Source organism: Curcuma longa, chromosome 6 (genome assembly GCF_044706935.1).
Source record: "Curcuma longa cultivar G26 ecotype Majalengka, Jawa Barat chromosome 6, ITB_CL_G26_1.1, whole genome shotgun sequence".
NCBI lineage: Eukaryota > Viridiplantae > Streptophyta > Magnoliopsida > Zingiberales > Zingiberaceae > Curcuma > Curcuma longa.
This window is the reverse complement of record NC_133866.1, coordinates 5,803,139-5,822,491: the sequence shown is the minus strand read 5'-3', so window position 1 is coordinate 5,822,491 and position 19,353 is coordinate 5,803,139. Positions and strand designations below refer to the sequence as shown.

The window sequence follows — 19,353 nt, the reverse complement described above, 5'->3', positions numbered from 1 at the left end:
ACTCATTCATCTTCATAGGCTTTTTGGCAAAACCTCAGCCATCAACGGATTTGCATCGTCTTTACCACGAGCCGTTTGCTGTGGACTAGATGAGCCAAATCAGTGGACTCATGCACTCTCTTAGGCTTTTGGGCAAAGTCTCAGCCATCAACGGATTTGGAGCGTCTTTACCACGAGCCGTTTGCTGTGGACTAGATGAGCCAAATCAGTGGACTCATGCACTCTCTTAGGCTTTTGGATAAAGTCTCAGCCATCAACGGATTTGGAGCGTCTTTACTACGACCCTAAACATTCAATTATTTAAACACATGTAATGTGGATGAATATATTTATTTATTTAATATAAAATAAAAATAAAATTAGAATGAGTGGACAATGAGATTCATAAATAATAAATATTAATATTAAAATAAAATATACGTGTGTTAATAAAAGGAAAGTATTAATATAATATATATGTGGTATGTGGATTCTATATTTTTTTTTAGATGTTGCCTATATTAACATTTAAATCAATATGGATGCTCTAATAACATTATTAATTCAGGAGGTAAGGGTTTTCCGCATACACATCATATAACTTCCCGTATTGATTTGAACATTAATATATAACATCTCTATAAAAAAATATAAAATTCACATATTACATACATATTATGTTAAAACACCTCTCTTTTATAATCACACATTTATATTCATTTTAACATTAATATTTATTATTTATGAGTCACTCATTCTATTTTTATTCTTATTTTATATTAAATAGATAAATATACTCATCCATGTTAACTGTGTTCAAAAATTAAACATTAACATGTGCGGATGTTATAATGTTCATCCATATTGATTGCATCCATATGGATTATAACACCATTTAAATATTATAATATTTATATATTAACATAAATGTGGATGTCCTAAAAAAATGAAAATATATTATTTTAAAATTTTTAAAAGTATTTTAACGATCTTAGACTTTTAAAAGGAATATTACGAAGGGTGAAATGAGTTTTCCTTTATTTTAAATTTTTAAAAAACTATTTATTTCTTAATTTTATTTTATTCTTTAGTAAAAGTACATACACATAAAAGTCACTAAATTTAATTGGGTTATGAAGCATATGAATTTGATAAGACAGTTGAGTAGGTGAGGTATCCTCCGAATACGATTGAATTAATTATTGTAGGACAGATTTATTATAGTGGATAAGAGTTAAATCTTAATAAAATTGAAGAAATATTTTTTTTATAATTATAACAATAATTTTTTAATTTATTTACTCATAAATTATTGTCGAATTGATCATATGAAATCGCTGGGATGATGAGGTGGGGTGGATGTGTCTGGATGAATAGATTAGATTAATGCTATGTTTACTTCATCCAACGGATGAAGAAAAGAAAAGAATCCCTAGGGAAAATAAATCCCTAAGGGAGAAAAAAGAAATCTGCACCCGCGCAGAGTAAACGGAGGATAGAGAAGCACAGGTTCGAGAAGGGATGTCGAGGCGACGGGGCGGATAGAGAAGCACAGGTTCGAGAAGGGTGGCACACCGTTCTCGTCGTCGGAGTCCTGGTGCGAGAAATAGGGCGGCGTCCTAGCATTGCTAGAGCGTCCCGCGGACGAATGCGAGGGGGATAGGGAGGAGGAGGGAGAAATGTGGGCCTTGCGGAGGCTGAGCTTGGGGAGCACGGCGTGGATGAATCGGGACTTGGAGGGCTTCTCGTCGACGGGCTTGCTCCCGGTGCGGTAGAAGTAGGAAGGGGGAGGAGTGAGGGGAGGGAGGGTGGCGGCGGAGCTGGTGTGCTTGGTTGTTCCGGGCTGGGACTCCCATAGGAAGGGGACGGCCCCGGAGGCGAGCAGGGGACGGCGGCAGAGGAGAAGAAGAAGAAGAATCGAGTGTGCCGGCGGCAGAGGAGAAGAAGAAGAAGAATCGAGTGTGCCGACGGCAGAGGAGGAGAAGAATCAGGTGCGCCGGCGCAGAGGAGGAGAAAATCGGTTGCGCCAGAGGAGAAGAAGAGAAGAATCGGGTGCGGTGCGAAAGCGGAGTGAATTTTTATTTTTATTTTTTTTGTCCGTCCGTCGCGTTCCGTCCGATTTCGGGGTGACAAGTTTTGAGGAGAAAATGATCCGCTGATGGATCAAATTTCCTTCTCTTCCGAAAAATTTTGAGAGATAAACAAAGGATGCATGCATGCAAGGGAAACTTTTCCACAGTTTCTCTTTCCGCACCTCCAAGTAAACTGGGCATAAAAGTCATTCTATGGCCCACCTTCAAAGCTCCACCTCAACAACTTTGACAATTCAAAGTCATTCATGCGAAAGTCCATGTGACGTATAATGTCCCACACATCATAAATGAACTGATGCTGTCATACTTGAAAATTGAGACTTTTCCTATTGTACCATTAATTATGTGAATATCAAATTTAAAATTTTCTAATACCCATGATCCTCAAATAGGTCAATTTTGCCATAAATAATGGTGGGAAGTGATTTATAAATTAATTTTTAATAAATTTTCATTCCAGTAAATACCTTGGAATTTCACATGGTTTCAGATGTTTAGTAATTAAGATGCTATATTAAAATGTATTCCGATAAATTTTAAAAGAATTAAAGAGAAATATATATAAAACTAATAATCCAAGGTGAATCAAATAAAACTCAAAACGAATCGAACAAAAAATATGACCACAATAAGAGCATCCTACGTACGTAAACCATTTAATCTGCAATAGTAAGCAACAACTGTAATTTCTAGGTTACTTCCTCTATTAAAGACTTGGATAATTATTTTTCAGTCAATTCATAAATTAAACTATTTTAGATATTTAACAATATTAAAAACTTGAGTAATTATTTTTCAGTCAACTCATAAATTAAACTATTTTGAATATTTAAACAATATTAAAGACTTGGATAATTATTTTTCAGTCAACTCATAAATTAAACTATTTTGGATATTTGACAATATTAAAGACTTGGAAAAATATTTTTCAATCAACTCATAAATTAAATTATTTTGGATATTTAGGCAATCTTAATTAAAGACTTGAATAATTATTTTTCAGTCAATTCATAAATTATATTATTTTAGATATTTGAAAAATAGTAAGGATTTGTACAGCCCAATTTCGACGAAACGATGAGAACGCGTCGATGCGGATGAATAAATTAATCAAGACAAGCAATTACAGCAATTTGAAGCTGCAAGCAGAAGCATGCCGACGGAGAAGAAGAATGCGCGCTCCGAGAGAGACGACGGAGCCGTAGCCGTTCTCCCGCCGGAATGCATCGCCCACGTGCTCTCCTTCACAACGCCACGTGATGTCTGCCGGGCGTCCTTGGTGGACAAGACCTTCCTCGCCGCCGCCGAAACCGACGCGCTGTGGGAGCGCTTCCTGCCGTCCGATCGCGTGGAGATCCTGTCGCGAGCCGTTGATCCCGTCGTCGAGTACGCCTCCAACAAGGAGCTCTACTTCCGCCTCTGCAACCCGATCCTCGTCGACCAAGCCAAAATGGTAGATTGATTATCTAAAATTCTTTTTTCTATTCTTTGCTAGCTGCTTGTGATGATGCAATTTTGAGCAGAGCTTCCAGCTGGAAAAGTCAACGGGGAAGAAGTGGTACATGATATCTGCGGAGAAGCTGCAGGTGACTTGGGGGAACACCCCGCAGTATTGGAGATGGATTTCTCTAGAAGAATCGAGGTTATTAACAGACATCATATATCACTGAGCTAGGAATTTTATTTGAATAAAATGTTTAGTTTATAGAGTAATTATTTTTTATGATTTATTAAAAAAAAGAAATTTATTTTATTTTTTTTATCATTTAAATAACATGTTCAATTGGTTCAAACAAACTATATATAGATAGCTAGGTTACATAAACCTATCATCTAATTAAATCGAATGGGAATGATTCGTTTGGGTGAAGTACACTGAACACATTAAATGATCCAGTGTGCTTAGACAATTAATCTAGTTGAATTAGTCAAGATAAATTAATTAATATTGTAAGCAATTTGGTTAGACTATCTAGATGATATGATTGTTCAGTCGAGCTAATTAGTTTGAATGAGTCAATCGAATTAATTCATTGAGTTAATTAACACATGTTAGTTGATCTAGTCAAATTGGCTAAATGAATTTATCAAGTCTAATAAATTATTCTTATCTCCTTTATAATACGTACATTTCTATTGGCAAATATAAAAATAATTATTCTTTATTTATTTTAATCAATAAACCAATTTTTTTTTTAAAAAAATCCTTATCTATGCTTTATATATATGCATTCTTTTTCATGAATTGAATAATGCATCGTCAAAGTTTAAAACTCATGCATAAGTTTTGATTTATATATTGGATTGCATGCAGATTTGCTAAAGTGGTAGAGCTTTTGGCTGTTTGTTGGCTAGATATTCGTGGATGCATCGACAGTCGACTCTTGTCTAACAACACCACATACATTGTCTACCTCGTCTTTAAATTAACTCCGGATGCATTTGGCCTTGATTCAGCTTCCCAACTTGCCTCTGTGAAACTAGGGCTCTATGGATCAGAAATACATGTCTCTTTAATGCTAGATGAAGACGACGACGATGACGAAGACGTGGAAGAGGCAGATAACACAAAAAACATAAGGTTGAGAGAGGATGGATGGCTAGAAGTGGAGTTAGGCGAATTCTATAACAATGAAGGGGATGAAGGGGAAATGGAGGCTAAATTGTGGGAGACCCAAGAACTACAATGGAAACAAGGCCTTATCATCCATGGCCTTGATATCCGACCAAAGGAGGGACAATAAAATATATATGCATGCAGTTATAGTTCATTATCAGTGTAGTTTTACTTCATTATAAGTGCACTTTTATATATTGCTACAGTGGTTTAGTTCTAAACTTGTTCAGTAACAAAATTCTAGACCTAATTTGTTCTAAAACATTCAGAGATTTCATGATAATTAAGGTTTTGTTTGCTTAATTAGCTGCATTTAATCAAACATTTAGCTCCCTCCCTTAATATGATAATTTTATTGGTCTAGTATCTCTTCATTTTTGTTATAAGAGAGTTCCTTACTCGCTTATCATTTATTTTTTTAAATAAATACTGTATTTGTTTAATTTTTATCATTATTAAATTATATAAAATGTGATAATAAAGTAATTAGTTGGCATATGACAATTAGGCATAAAAGAAATTTGCAATTGATTACTCAGAGAGACTTTTGAAGGCATAATTATCCCAAAATTATGAGGTCAAAGATATAGTGATCTTTTCAATCATTATTCAGACTATTTTCAAACAAGTTGCTCATTCCCCAAAAACCAGACTTTGACATCTTCCAATCTACAAAAGGATTCCAGCAAAACGTACTATAACATTACAGCAAATAGTAGAAGAAAATTTGCATTTCGCATAGATTTCTTTGATGATTCTACCAAAAGCTGAAAGCATGACCAAGAAGCATCAGCCTTGGTTGGTCAGTGAGAATGGCTAAATCTATGATCAGATATGTGCGTGCAGTCATGATTCATCAGCAATGTCCATCTACAAAATCGGCTCTATTCACCATTCAACATGACTATAGTTCACATAGTAGATGTCCAACCAAAATGACTGATTCACCATTCAAGCAAAAGATCGGTTGATTTGAGTAGTTTCCATGAGGATGATTTCCTTCGTCCATTATCTACTCATCTTGCAAGCACAAACAAGCTTCATCTGATGAAAAGCAACTTCATATTAACATTCCTTCCTCATCCATAATATTGTTTGCGTGACAAAAACCAATCTTGAAAATGGAGTATCAGAGCTGCAAAGCTAAGTCTGGCTGCTGAGAGTCCTTGAGAATGCAAGGAGATTGCAGACCCGGAGATCCAGGAGGCTGGAAACTAATATTTAGATCTGGAGGGCACATATTCGTGCTATGCTTGTTTTCTGTTTGTGGAACCAGACCTTGTCGTGGACTCTGATTTTGAAATCCAGACATATCATTTGTGACTAGCTGAGGGAAGATGACCAGTCCCTTGTCACGAACCTGAGGTTCCAAACCTACCACCTGGATAGGTTGCCTAAAAGCTTGAGACATGGAGATTGTAATGGAATCATTGGAGATCCTGGGGGATGAATTTGGCGCTCTCCATGAACCATAAGAAAATTTAGAAACAGATCCATTTGAAGTGTTGCGAGCATCTACTGTATGCTGTGGTGGTTGAGAGTGTGAGGAAGCTCCAGCAGTCATCCACATTTGTGCTGCAACATAATCTGGAACATTTGGTTTTTCTCTGCCACTTGATGGAACGACTGACGGGAATGTTTTGGGAGAATTTGAATTGCTTGAAATGTTTGGCTGGCTAAACATCTTGATTGGCAAGCCCATTAATCTTGAAGGATCACTGAGGCCATGATCATAACCGCCCAATGACTGAGGGTCATCGGCTATGACTCTTGATTGAATTGGGGAAAGAAATCTCATGGTATTATCAAGACTATTGCAAGAACCAGTCAAGACTTTTCCACTAGTGAATTGACCAACAGTGACTTTTTCATTAGATTTCCTGCTTGGTGCCACTGATGATTGCATTTGTTTTAGAGTTTCTGGCTGCACAGTTTTTCTCTCTGATTGACCAGTGGCAGGTGGTCTAGAAGGGACTACACTATCATAAATGTGAGAGCTCTGTATAGCTTGATTCATCAATCTAGTATTTGAGGAACTTGGCTGACATTCTCGAACTTGCTCTAAAGAAGCAGCGCTAGTGCTAGCAAAATTAAATGCAACTTGCTTGTTCTTCTGCAATACAGCAGCATCTGTCCTTTGGCGGGGTACAGAGATCTTGTTGGGTGATTGTTTCTTTGTTCCATTAAGTCTAGGAAGATCATTTCCTTCCTTGACAGGATCAGAATCTGTGTGGCGAAAACTGGTTTGAAGCTGACTCTGTGTGCTATAATCTACTTCCTTTAAATCTCCATTTCCACTGGCTTTTCTCACAACTGCCGTTACTTTATCCTTCTTCAGAGGCATTTTAAACTGAACGGTTGTATTCTGATTAATCTGCTTTTGTTTCAACTTGGGACTGCACACAATAGGACTTAGAGGTGGTTCGTATTCATCAACCCATCCATAGCCATATTTTACACCAGAAGGCAAAGCATTTGCAATCCTCTCTGATGCAATTTTCCAGGCAGAAGGACCAAGATTGCCTGCAAAACGGGACAGGCTCCTTGCATACACGTATTCAGCATCAATTCCAACCTGATTCAGCAAATCAAAATTATAAGATGCACATGAGATGTCGAACGTAAAACAAGTATTTAAGTTTCCACATACAGCAATCAGCTGCCTTTGGTCTCCCTCAAAAATATCAAACACTGTGCCAGATTCTGCTATGCATTCTTGGTCACAACTAATATTGTAAGTGGCACGCCTATTTTCATCTACATCAAGTGATCGCTTCCCAAGCTTAGATGGAGAGCCATTAACTGGAAGAGCAAAAACAAAATAAATATGTATCTGAAAACCCCATAAAATACTTTATTTTTTTGAGAAAATTGTTGGTCAAACTGTGAAAGAACTGGACATAGTAGCTTGATGCTCCTACCTCTAAGGTCATCCGCCTTTTCTGATTTACTGTCACCCAGGGAAGAACTGCCATCAGCAAGACCATTGGAAGTGGTAGCAGGATCTGCACCACTAGCTTCTACTGTGCTTAAAACAGTACCAATGTCCCCTCCAGAAGCAAGAGTTGTGGCAGACGAAATATCAGAAACAAATGATTCTTGCACAACTCTTGGCAGGCACTTTTGCAGTGGTTTTTTCTCAATCGGATTTATTCTGATCTTCTCTTCAGATTTTGAATCAGGTTCAATAAATTTGACCTCAGTTCGTAGCTTTTGTAATTCTTTTCTCCCTATTTCTTGCATGGTCCGTGCCTTTGCCAAGCAGATTTAAGGATTTTTAACAACAAACAGAAAGAAAAAAATTACTTAAATTGAATTGCTTGAGAAATTATAAAGGGTCTCCTAATACCTGTCTAAAGTATACTGTGTCTGGTGCATTATACTTCATAGCATTACTGCAAATTAAGAAGACATCACCCTGCAATCAAGCTGATTTCATAAGGATAAAAAAAAGTAAATTGCACAAGAATCACTTTCCAACAGTCCAAAGTGATACAATTTCTATAAAGTTATTAATAACCATTTCATATATCAATGTCAAAAAGAGTTTTCTTTAGTCATTCTCTACTCCTTAATCGTTATCGTCACTTGCCAATTTGATTCATCTTTGAACATAATATAATATCAATGTCATTTATTATCAATTAGGGATGTGCATCTCATCTTTAGTCATGCTCGGTTGCTTGCGAACCTTGCATGTCCATCTCATCATTGTGATCTTTTACCTTGTATGTGTTCTTACCATAAAGCATGATTCATTAGTTAGTAGCAGTCTTATGAAATTATTCCTTCAACTCAAAGGGGCTCATAGTGATCACGAAAATCCTCCAAGAGCTTTTTTCCCAGGTGCAAATAGAAAACAGCTATACATGTTGCAGCTTTACGCATATTCAAGAGTGCATACACTAGTGGATGGGCAAATATAAGCAATAATTCCAAACTCAGAAGTGTCCAAGTGTATATTACTTAGGTTCTCTCCCGACCTTAGGAGTATTTAATCTTCTATATGACAGCTACAGATTTAAACTTTAGAGGGCTTTATGTCAGTGTAAAGAACCTCAAAGTGCATGTGTAAATTTACTCGGGCTTTAAATGGGACATTGCAAATCCACACATATACTATGGAACTTACGTTACTACTTGAGCAATTCACAAACTATTTTCTATTCAGACATATATCCAGATTCCAGATATGTGGAAAACCTAGTATCATTACATAAGGATTACCTCAAATTGTTCAAGAGATCGATATGAATTCCTTGCCAATTTCTTCTGAACAGTCCCAAAGTCCATCGGGTGCTCAATCACATCAAAGTAATCAGGAAGCTGAAGCAGAATAAGCATGACAGTAAATTGTAAGGAAACCAACCAGTTTCTTTCTTGTATCATTATGTCACATAATATAGAACAGTAATGAACCTCTTCGATATCCACTGGTTCTGCAAACACCCCATAAGTATCCTTTCTGCCACACCAAAAACATTTTAAGTCAAAACAAACACATAGCTCAGCTATGTTAGAGAGAACTTCAATGTCATAAAGGAAAATACTTCTGAATCTTATCAAGAATGGCCTCCAATAACTTCCTGTTGGGCAAAGGTGTTCCTGTAGGCTGTGAACTAGTCGACACCCCTGAATAATAAATTCACACCATTAACTGAAAAGATAATAACTTCCTGAAATGAAAAAACAATGAAGAGACGCGCAGAATCTAACCAGAAACAGGCCCCGTGGAACTCCGAATGAGATTTTTCTCTCTCGCCTGCAAGAATAAATGGAATAAGAAATTTTAATCTCAAAATATTGAATTTCCCCTAAAAAAGTACTTCGCATCCTCAATTCTCACGAGAGGATACCAATGCAAGATCCTACTATCACTAATTTGGAAAGACAATGAATTAGAATGAAAATGCAGATGCTTGCGAGAAGCAGCTAGAAAAGTGCATTATACCTCTCGGGGAGCAGATCCAATGGAACGAACACCCGCATCAATTCGCTCAAAGCGGCGCTTTTTCAGCGGCTTGACTGGCTCCTCCTCTTCGCCCTCATCCTCAGCGTCGTCATCCACGTAAGAAGACGAAGTAGCCGAAGACGAAGACGGCGACTCGCGCGCTGAGGTAGCAACCCTTTGGGGCTTCCTCTCCTCCTCCTCGCGCTCCACCCGTCTGTCAGTGGTCGGAGCAGAAGGAGGCAGCTTGAGGATGAGCTTCAGCTGCCGCCTCTTTCTTTTCCGCTCCAGCTCCTCCTCCTCCTCCACTTCCACTTCCTCCTCCTCATCCAAGTAGTCATCGAAATCAGCGAATCCATCGCGAAGGGGGCGTCGCCGTCGCTGGCGTAGCGTCCGGCGAGGAGCCTCAGGGGCACTCGAAGGGGAAGTAGGCGAGCGATGCCGGTGTACGCCATCCCGCATCTTCCTCGGCCGGCCTCTCTTCCTCACCGCCGCCACCGTCGTCATCGCAAGGTCGCTCTTTTCTTTTGCTTCTTTTACTTTTCTCTGTTCTAGTCGTCTACTACTGGTGTCATCGCACAGCAATATCCTACTTTTACTCGAAATCATACCCGATCCATTCCTGTCCTTGAATTATCGTGAAGACCACCTTATTCTCCAACGGAAAGAAAGGTATTATCATGGGTTAAAAGCCTATGGGTGCGGAAGTAATTTAGTAAGTATTGGTTTCATTATTGTAGTGGTGAGTAATAATAATAACTTTATTAATATAAAAGTAAATGCACCAGAAGTTTACCCGATTTTATCGAAATAAAGGGAAATATATATATCAAATTCGAGAATTTCAGACGCGAGAAAAACAAATCATTTTATTATTAAAATTAGATAAATTATGATAATTAATTTGATTATATACTAAATACTTATAAAATTGATTTTAAGTCAGAGCTCTTCTAAGTTTTATTAAGAGATTCGAAAATCAGTAAGAAAAAGAAGAGTATGCCATATCCTTCAAATCCAACTCTAAACTGCAAAAAAGAGAAAATTTAAAGCAAGTAATACAAGATACATGTATTTATATAATAAATTTATAATATCTGTAATTTATTTATATCTCTAAGAAATAATACAATATAAGTTTCTCTTGTAAAAACATAAACAATAATCTTCCTAAAAGTCATCCAAGCAAGAATCAAGACAAGTCGGAATGCAAACCCATCAACCTTCCAACATTTTGATGCTACATTTATTACACTTTCTAAAGTGCCACACTGTTGATGATGATTCAGGGTAAGGGAGCACTAAATGCTTGGAAAACATGGTTAGAAGTAAGCTGACATTAGAAAACATCTACTGTTGTCTGTTGGAAGGAAAAAGGAAGCTAAGGCTTTGCATTTCTTACACTACACACTTAAATTTCTTCAAAAGGTTAAGCTTTTCTGATATTTTCCTCCACCTACCTTGATATCTAGTTTTAATTTATGATCTGAAACTATTTTAGACCTTCAAAGGAATTTAACACATTAAAACTTGAAAATGAGAATGTAAGAGTAAATATGTCTTTTTGAGTGTGATATTGAAAACTTGCCAAAAGGGAAACTGAAGAAAAGTTATTGTGGCTGAGGAGGACACTGTGTCTAATGTTTGCTGGGCCACTGCCTCTCCTCTCATATTTGGGGAGAATTCACTGCTAATGCCCAAGAATTTCTCTAAACTTCTTCCTCTCTTCTCCAACTTTCTATTTTCCTTAGTTTGTTTCGAGTTTTCCTAATTCACAATGTAGAATGTAGATAAAAGCATTCTGTTCATGGTTGCCAAAAGAAAGAAAGAACAAGAAATGGATACTCAGATGATACTTAACATCACTACTAGGTTTTGGCCTAGCTGAGGATTATTGAGATCAAGATTAGGCTTAACAAAGATTCAAATATCCAGCAGTTTTCCATTTTAGGTCTAGTTTTTCTCAAGAGATGAGACCAAGAATATACAGCCATGCCACAATAAAGCATTGTCTCTACCACAAGAAAACAACTATATATATGAAAGTAAACAAGATTATGGTCTTCATAAAGGAAATTATGCTAAAAAGAGTGTGGAAATCATGCCATATAGATCATCTAGTGAGAAGTAAAGCTGATTGAAGACAGACTTTTAAGGGTATATCATTTTCTAGAGAACTCTCTAGTGAATGAGTGTTAAAAGTTGGGGAACATTTGTAGATTCCTGGTATTACTATACTTGTCCTAAATCCCCTTCCTGTCTGTGCACTTCATAGATCTGTCATGTGTAAGAAGACAAAATGTATGAGCAAAATTGTTCATCAAAGTTCCAGCATCAGCTTATCTGGAAAAAAGTTAGCAGCCCTTTGGTTCATTAAATCAATTACAACTACAAATGAAACTCAATGCTAAATGAAAGAACATAAATAATCTTGTAATAATCTCAGTATTTGTGAATCCTTGTATTCACTAACCACTTTGGAAACAATCTATTCGACATAGTTTAGTTTACTCAAATAACTTTCAGGCTTATAGTGAAAAGGCTTGAGAACTAGATAGTTCTTAATTTATTCTACATGTAGCAGACTACAATACTTGGAACTCATGGCATTGCTTAGATTACCATTGTCCATTTCACAACACAATTTAATATGTTCTATAATGTTCAACTATAAACAACAAAGAACTTCACTGTTCAATCATATTTTGAACTAAAGGCAACTGAACACAATAGTTTCACCCACAACCTGAAAAAGAAAAAACAACAAAACAAACAAACAAATTTCTAGACATTACAATCTCTTTTTCTATCTATCAGCGAATCCTGTCATTTCATATATCAATAACAAATTTAGCAAGATAAAGTTCAAGGTTTTCATGAACAAAAGGTGTCAGTTTTCATCAATCACAGAGAAAGTGCAGACTGCATCCACACCTCTCATCAGATCGATACTGCATGGTAGCTTTAACCTTTAGCTGAGGAACTGTTGCCGAAAGCTAGCGTAAGTATTTGCCAGCAAAAGAAAAAAAAAAGAAATTGAGGAAGGCGAAGCGAAACAACTTGTTTTACTTGCAGGAAGAGAAAGGACTTGGGAAACTCACCAAAGCAAGCCCTTTCTGGATGGCTATTACCAAATCACACGACTATTTTACCGTCGTCACAAACCATAGATCATTGATTTGCATACGCAAACTCTCATATGTTTGCACCATTAGGATTTGTCAGACCCGACAACGATCAATTTAGAAGCCAATGAAGTCAACTTCAGTCGCACTATAGCAATTAGTGCCAGTTTGCGTATGAGCAGTGAGTGGGCAAGAGCAGGAGGAAATTATACAGAAGGAACCAAATATTATGACACTTTAAATAAGAAAGAACTAAAAACCAAGTAGAAAAAGGCATGGTAGGAAATAGTGTCCGTACAACTTGGCCACAAGTAGCACAGAGCTAGGGTTAAATGACAGAGAGGAGAACCACAACTGCCACATCCTCCATCATGAGCACTAACGCAGTGGAACAAGATTCTTCATTCCCCACTAGACTCGTATATCCTCCTCACTTATTCCACCACAAAACCTTCCTCGATCTCATCGCACTCAGGCTCAGCTTCTTCTTCGTCAATGTGTTGTACTCGGAATTGAAGGAAGATGGCACGTGCATGTCATCCAGGCTTTCTTCCTTGCATTAAGGGGCTTCAATTCCTCCTTCCGTTTCCATCTTCTTGACAAAAGAACAACGAGCGAAGAGAGAGTCAGAGTTTTGTGCTGTCTGCTTAACAAACATCAACTACAATATCAAGGAGAACCCTAACTCAAACCGCCATGATATTTTCATAAGCAAGCCAATGATCCAACAATGAAGATGTGGTCAAACTAAAACCAACCTGTTTACTTATGCGATCAAGTGAGAGAGGATCTGAAGAATAGTACTTCATATCAAATTTTTTTAGTTCCTTGAATGCAGCAGTTGCAAATACATAAGAGAACAGTCATCAAATTGAAGCTCCAATCAAAAACACTGTTGTCAGTCTCCACTGAAAAAGCTGTTTGCTGTCAAAAAAGAATGCCCTCTTGATTGTGAAGAAGATGCAACAATCAATTCTTCATCGGAGCACAACTTATGCACAGTTTATGAAGCAAATTGTATTATATTATTAGTCAGATCTAATTATTAGCGGTACCAATTAAGATTTTGCAGAGTATTTGAAGGATCGATCCATCAATCTTGATGAAGGATTATATCAGTACATGGGAGCAAGGGCGGAGCCACCCTTTGTTCTACCCGGGCTGTAGCCCGGGTGTCCGACGGCGATGAGAAGAAAAAAAGCTTAGATTTAGAGAGGAAAGAAAAAAAATTTAAGAGTTAGCACCGGTATCTCGTCAACGTAGTCTAAAGAGTTCGAATAAGCCCGGATAGATTACCCATGGCTCCGCCATTGCATGGGAGATAACACAATGTTACAGATTTATTCATATAATTTACTGAAGCGAATGTAATTAGAGATCGAACTTAGTGCAGTAGGATGTTTCTATTTGAGATATCTTTGGATAAGTCACCGGACACTTGACTAGTATATTGAAAGGCTCACGTGGTATCCCTGATCAGCTGAGAGGAGGACACCAATCTGTAATGTATAATCAAGTTACTAGGAAAAGAAAAAGGATAAGAACGGAGGTTAGAGGGTGTTCTGACTCAACCGCTCCGATACTCAAGTCAGGTCGAAATCCGGAGATGGAGAAGAAACACAAGAGAAGAAAGTTCTAGTGTCTCCGCCAACGAGCAACGGGGGTCAATTATATAGGGTTATCAAAGGAGCAGTCTTATCAGTGGAGATGTCCCATCTTCGGTAAGGAGACGTTTTATCACCGCTGAAGCAGTGAAGGGTCCTCTCATCCATGCTTAGTACAACATCAGACCTTGTCATAATGATTTTTGTTGTACTAATGAAGTAGGTGAGCTACCCTCACATATTTTAAAGTTCCACGTGTCCTTCTGGTGGTCTGACAAGCCGAGTAATGAAGTGAAGGAAATATGACTTGAAGAGACCGAGCTGAATGAGAAGAAGACCTCACAGTGGGCTCCGGAGAGACCGAGCTGACTGAATACTGAGCAGAACACCGAGTGGGGCACGAAGCCGATTGACCAGGGGGTCAAGTTGTAGTTTGGAGTCGGATACTAAATCGAGTTAAGCCTTGAGAGGAGTCGGGTGTTGTGTTCTGAGCCGACCTGGTTGCAAAATCGGATGTTGGATCGACCACGGAGCTACTCGGGCAAGGAGCCGAGTTGGATTTTGACCATCTGGCTAGAGTAGGGAGCTTGAGCGTGGAATTCAGACTTGGAGCGAGAATGTGAGATCAAGCTACTCAACCCTGGAATTAAGCTTTATGTCTAATATGTCATCTTCCATCGGACTAGGTCTTGACTTTTTTAGCCAAGATACACCGACCTATAACACAAAGGAGTTGGGTTGGAGCTCAACCGTCTTACTATAGTAGGGAGTTTGAGCATGAAATTTAAACTTGGAATGAGGATATGAGACCAAACTACTCAACCATGGAGTTAAATCTTAGGTTTGACATGTTGTCTCCCATCGGACTAGGTCTTAATTTTCTTGACCAAAATATACCGACTGGCTATGCATATCTATATATATAGTTCATTTAATTAAAGAAATAAACTTATGCTTCAAGATGCAAACGGGATTTGTTAATTGCTAATTAATTCGTTTATTTATGTAATTTACTTAATCATTTTATGAACGCCACAGATCCAAATCCAGTGAGAATCTAATCAGGACATAGTGGGTGGTGACTGGACCCGCGACCCATATTCGCTGACACTGTGGCCCCCACTGCACCGTCCTATTTTTAAGAAAAAATCTAAAATATTTGTTTAGACAATAATATTTTTTAATTGCTCCAATGGGCGGACGAGATTTATTTTTACTGCATTATGAACTTTAATTTTTCTATTAATTTTTTAAATAAAATTCCTGCATCGGTGTGATTAGTGTGGTAGATTCACTGTTGGTTGCTGTCGCCATCTATAGCAGTCAATAATTGTCGGCCTTTGTTGTCTAGTTCTTGTCAGGGAACCTTCTTTTCTCTGCCTTCCATCCTCCACTCCACCGTCTCCTCTCCGTGCCCTAACTTTCCTCACCTCTTCTCTCTCATCTTCGCAATCTGTTCTACGCTTGTGCGACCTGCAGATGATGATGGTGGCCGGCGAAAAGCTTCCGATGAACTCCAATGTGAAGGCCGCCGCCGCCGGTGCCGTGCGGTGCCCGCGGTGCGACTCCGGCAACACCAAGTTCTGCTACTACAACAACTACAGCCTCTCGCAGCCGCGCCACTTCTGCAGGGCCTGCAAGCGCTACTGGACCCGCGGCGGCGCTCTCCGCAACGTCCCCGTCGGAGGCCGATGCCACCGCCGCAACAACAAGCACACTACCGCTGCTACCACCAAAAAATCCCCTTTTCCGCCTCTGCCTTCCTCCCCCAGCTCCCGCCTTCCTCCCCTGCGTCATCAGGACCCTAATAACTCCTCCGTCTTCGCCGGACTCCATACCCTAGATGCCCCTTCTTTGCCATTCATCGACGCCGCCGGCGGTTTTAATCTACCGCTTTTGCCTCCGTCGGCGGCGAACTTGGCCGACGGATCATGTTTGCCTCCTTCATCGCTACTATTCTGCGGTATGAAGGAGGACTACCATCACGCCGTGTTTCCGTTCGACGAAATGCCAACGAGAGACATGAACATTGTCTTCACGAAGGGATTGACAGCAGAAGCTCAGAGCAACAACGACGTTAACAATGATTGGCAGATGATCTCTCCACAAGAGAATTTAGCTACAATTTTCTGCGACACGGATGCCTTTGCCGGCGGTTGGCCGGAGAGTTGCTGTTCTGGACTATAGTACTCCTTAACTTTACCCATCCTTTATTGTCTCCTAATTGTTCATAATATATATAGTGGTAAGCTTAACTAAACTACATATGCTTTAGTTAATTAAGATGTTAATCGTGTGTTTGATGGATCTGAGATATCTTCTCTGTCGCAAGCTTCTAAATGAGCCCCATGTTTTTTTACTCATTGTGGCTTCATCAAGAAGACTCTTTGCTCTTAGAGGAAGCTCAGAATCCACTGCATATATATAATATATAAATTTGGGAAATAATAAACTTATATAATAGTATAGTTTGGAGGAGTGGATTATTATATTGGTGTTCATGTATAAATTTCTCAATTTCTACCTTGGATTGTGGTTAGAATTAGTTGAGAGATCATCATCATATCTATATTATCAAACAAGTTGCTTTTCTTTGATTTCTGTTTTGGAAGACAGGAATATATTAGTGTGGATTTACTTTTTTTGGTTTGTAAGAGATTGTAGCTGTGAGCTGATCTCTACTCATTGTCTCTTTCCTACATTATAAATATATATATTGAAAATTAATGGTCGGTGTCTATACTTACATTTGTTTTTGTTTCTTCCGATGATAATGTTCAGAATTGCAGTGCATTAATTGATGAGTGTGCAATAGTACTCCTGCATGCTACTGCCAAAGCTAGAGGAGTGGCTTGGCTTCATGATTATAACTGTGTCAGTATATATTTGAATCGAACATACATATGCATGCATTGAGAATGCACGGGTGGACAGAATGTGTATCAACTTTTTCTCATGTTTTTGTCTATTTGAATTATATTGTTTCATGGATGCTTAACTCTTTAGCAGCTAAAAAATAGAAAAAGCAGCAAAGCTCTACCTTTTTCTGTATATAAGTTAGCACTTGGAGTTTACTTTCTGCAGCTATATACTGTATTGCTAGCTGCTACCTATTTCTTGCTTTTTGACCATTATATTCCTTTCCTTCTTTAATTCCTCTTTCCTTTAACTAGCAAACATAGGGAACATTTGGATGCCAAGCTGAATCCTAAAAGTCCAATAGGTAGATGTATTATGTCCTTTGTAATTAATATATTTAGTTGCATTCTTAATTATAGGTTCAGATTGCACTATCAAACTAAATGTCAAGTAGAAGACAGTTATCAAGCTGAAATATATAAATGTTAACAAACTAGATTAAACTTAAGGTGTTACTTGAGATCCTGTCCTTGTTTTGATAGGGAATGCCATCAAGAAAATGTTGTTCATGAAAAATAGAAAGGAAAAAAAGGATGAAACTTAATTAACACTTTATTATGATTATTATGATCTGATTAATTAATGGAGAGAAATTGAAAAAGGGGGGAGGGGGATTAGAAAGAAATGTGCAGGTTAAACATTCTATTTTTTTTCTTATTTTATTTTCTATGATCAAGTCTAGAATTAAAAAGTTCAATTTATTCATGAAGATTTTGATTGGTTGATTTTGACGATGCACATAAACAAAATCAATGTTGACTGAGTTACTAATTAATAAAACATCAAAGAAATGAGTTTCTTAATGAATATTTATATGCTACTTGGCATTGGATTTTAAGCTTATTAATGGAGATAATTTTCTATTTGGACATATTTCACTAAACTTGTTTTAATATATGCTACTTGTTTAAATTTCCTTATTTATTTGTTCTTGTTTTATTTTTATATTGTGAATCTTGCAAAGTGATCGATTTCGACGCTTGATTAGTTATTTTTAATGAGTAATAGATAAATATATATATACAGAACCACTCCAGTTAATTCTTTTGCGTGAAAATGAGAACCTCCATATAATAAACACAAAATTAGTTATATCATTTACCAATTTAAGATTATAAAATTATGAAAATGTGTAATATAATAATAATTTTCAAAATATTAACTTTTCAAAAATTAATCCAAGGCATGAATTTTACAATCTTATATATTCAGATGTGTAATTTAAATATTATTATAAAAATAAAAATAAATATGTTAAGAAATTTTAAATAAACAACATAAATTAATTTTAAAGAAATTAAAAATCAATAATTTTACGATAATGTAATAAAAACAATTGTTTTAATCAACACTAAATTCTAAAACAAAGTATATAAAAACAATGTTTGAAAAATTAATGTTCCACCATCAAAATTTGAAGCCATGATATTTATAAGTTAATCAATTTAAAACTTTGCTAGAATATAAAAAATATTGATAAAAAAGCTTAAAATGTGTGATTTTTAAAGTATTAGTTACTTGCAAATCGACGGACACTTCTCTTGGATTCTTTTAATTATTATTCTTTTTATGTTTAATTATATATTATTATGTTAAAATGGTAAAAAAATAATTTTACCAATAAATGATTAAATAAGAAATTTTGATAGAATGACGAAACACACTGATTCTTTTTGGTAATGACCATATAATAATTTATAAAAGGTGACGACATTTAGAATAGGAAATTATGATAGGATATCGATCACAATTATACAAAAAAGATTAAGAAATAATAGATAGTAAATTAGGGAATAATACGTTTGCTTAAGAGGTCGAGCATGTATTAAAAAACAACTATATTGCAATTTTAGATTTTTAATAAGACAAAATTAAGAAGAAATTTTAAGTTTTGGGAGCTTTGCAAGGAAATGAATATGCTTCTCGTACTAAATAATAGAGCTAGTCCCTTGATATTTATGGATTTTTTAAATTCCTTTTCATTAATGATTTAATATGAAAAGTTTAAAAATATAAAGCGTGATTATATCCTTGTTAATAAATTGATTCTCAGTCACTCTCAATTACT

General features: G+C 37.0%; 3 protein-coding genes across 5 annotated transcripts; 2 read left to right on the top strand and 1 right to left on the bottom strand.

Moving 5' to 3' along the window:
- Positions 1-3,218: 3,218 nt before the first annotated feature.
- On the top strand, positions 3,219-4,953 carry LOC141831174 (putative F-box protein PP2-B12). The gene is made up of 3 exons (XM_074718590.1): positions 3,219-3,525; positions 3,596-3,714; positions 4,387-4,953. The coding sequence occupies exons 1-3, from the start codon at positions 3,226-3,228 to the stop codon at positions 4,814-4,816; spliced, it is 849 nt and encodes a 282-aa protein (XP_074574691.1). The 5' UTR covers positions 3,219-3,225; the 3' UTR covers positions 4,817-4,953.
- A 341-nt stretch (positions 4,954-5,294) lies between these two features.
- Positions 5,295-10,144, bottom strand: LOC141830309 (uncharacterized). 3 transcript variants are annotated; one of them, XM_074717759.1, is made up of 9 exons: positions 9,641-10,144; positions 9,406-9,451; positions 9,240-9,321; positions 9,109-9,154; positions 8,917-9,015; positions 8,039-8,107; positions 7,611-7,941; positions 7,340-7,491; positions 5,295-7,264 (listed from the first exon to the last, which is right to left on the bottom strand). In XM_074717759.1, exons 1-9 carry the CDS (start codon positions 10,142-10,144, stop codon positions 5,819-5,821), a joined length of 2,775 nt encoding a protein of 924 aa, XP_074573860.1. In that variant the 3' UTR covers positions 5,295-5,818. The 3 variants fall into 3 exon arrangements, with proteins under 3 accessions (XP_074573860.1, XP_074573858.1, XP_074573859.1); XM_074717757.1 differs by having other exon boundaries at positions 8,917-9,154; XM_074717758.1 differs by having other exon boundaries at positions 5,295-7,491.
- Positions 10,145-15,770: 5,626 nt separating this feature from the next.
- Positions 15,771-17,118, top strand: LOC141831167 (uncharacterized). Its single transcript, XM_074718583.1, has one exon. It carries the CDS (start codon positions 15,846-15,848, stop codon positions 16,551-16,553), a length of 708 nt encoding a protein of 235 aa, XP_074574684.1. The 5' UTR covers positions 15,771-15,845; the 3' UTR covers positions 16,554-17,118.
- The last annotated feature ends 2,235 nt before the right edge of the window (positions 17,119-19,353 follow it).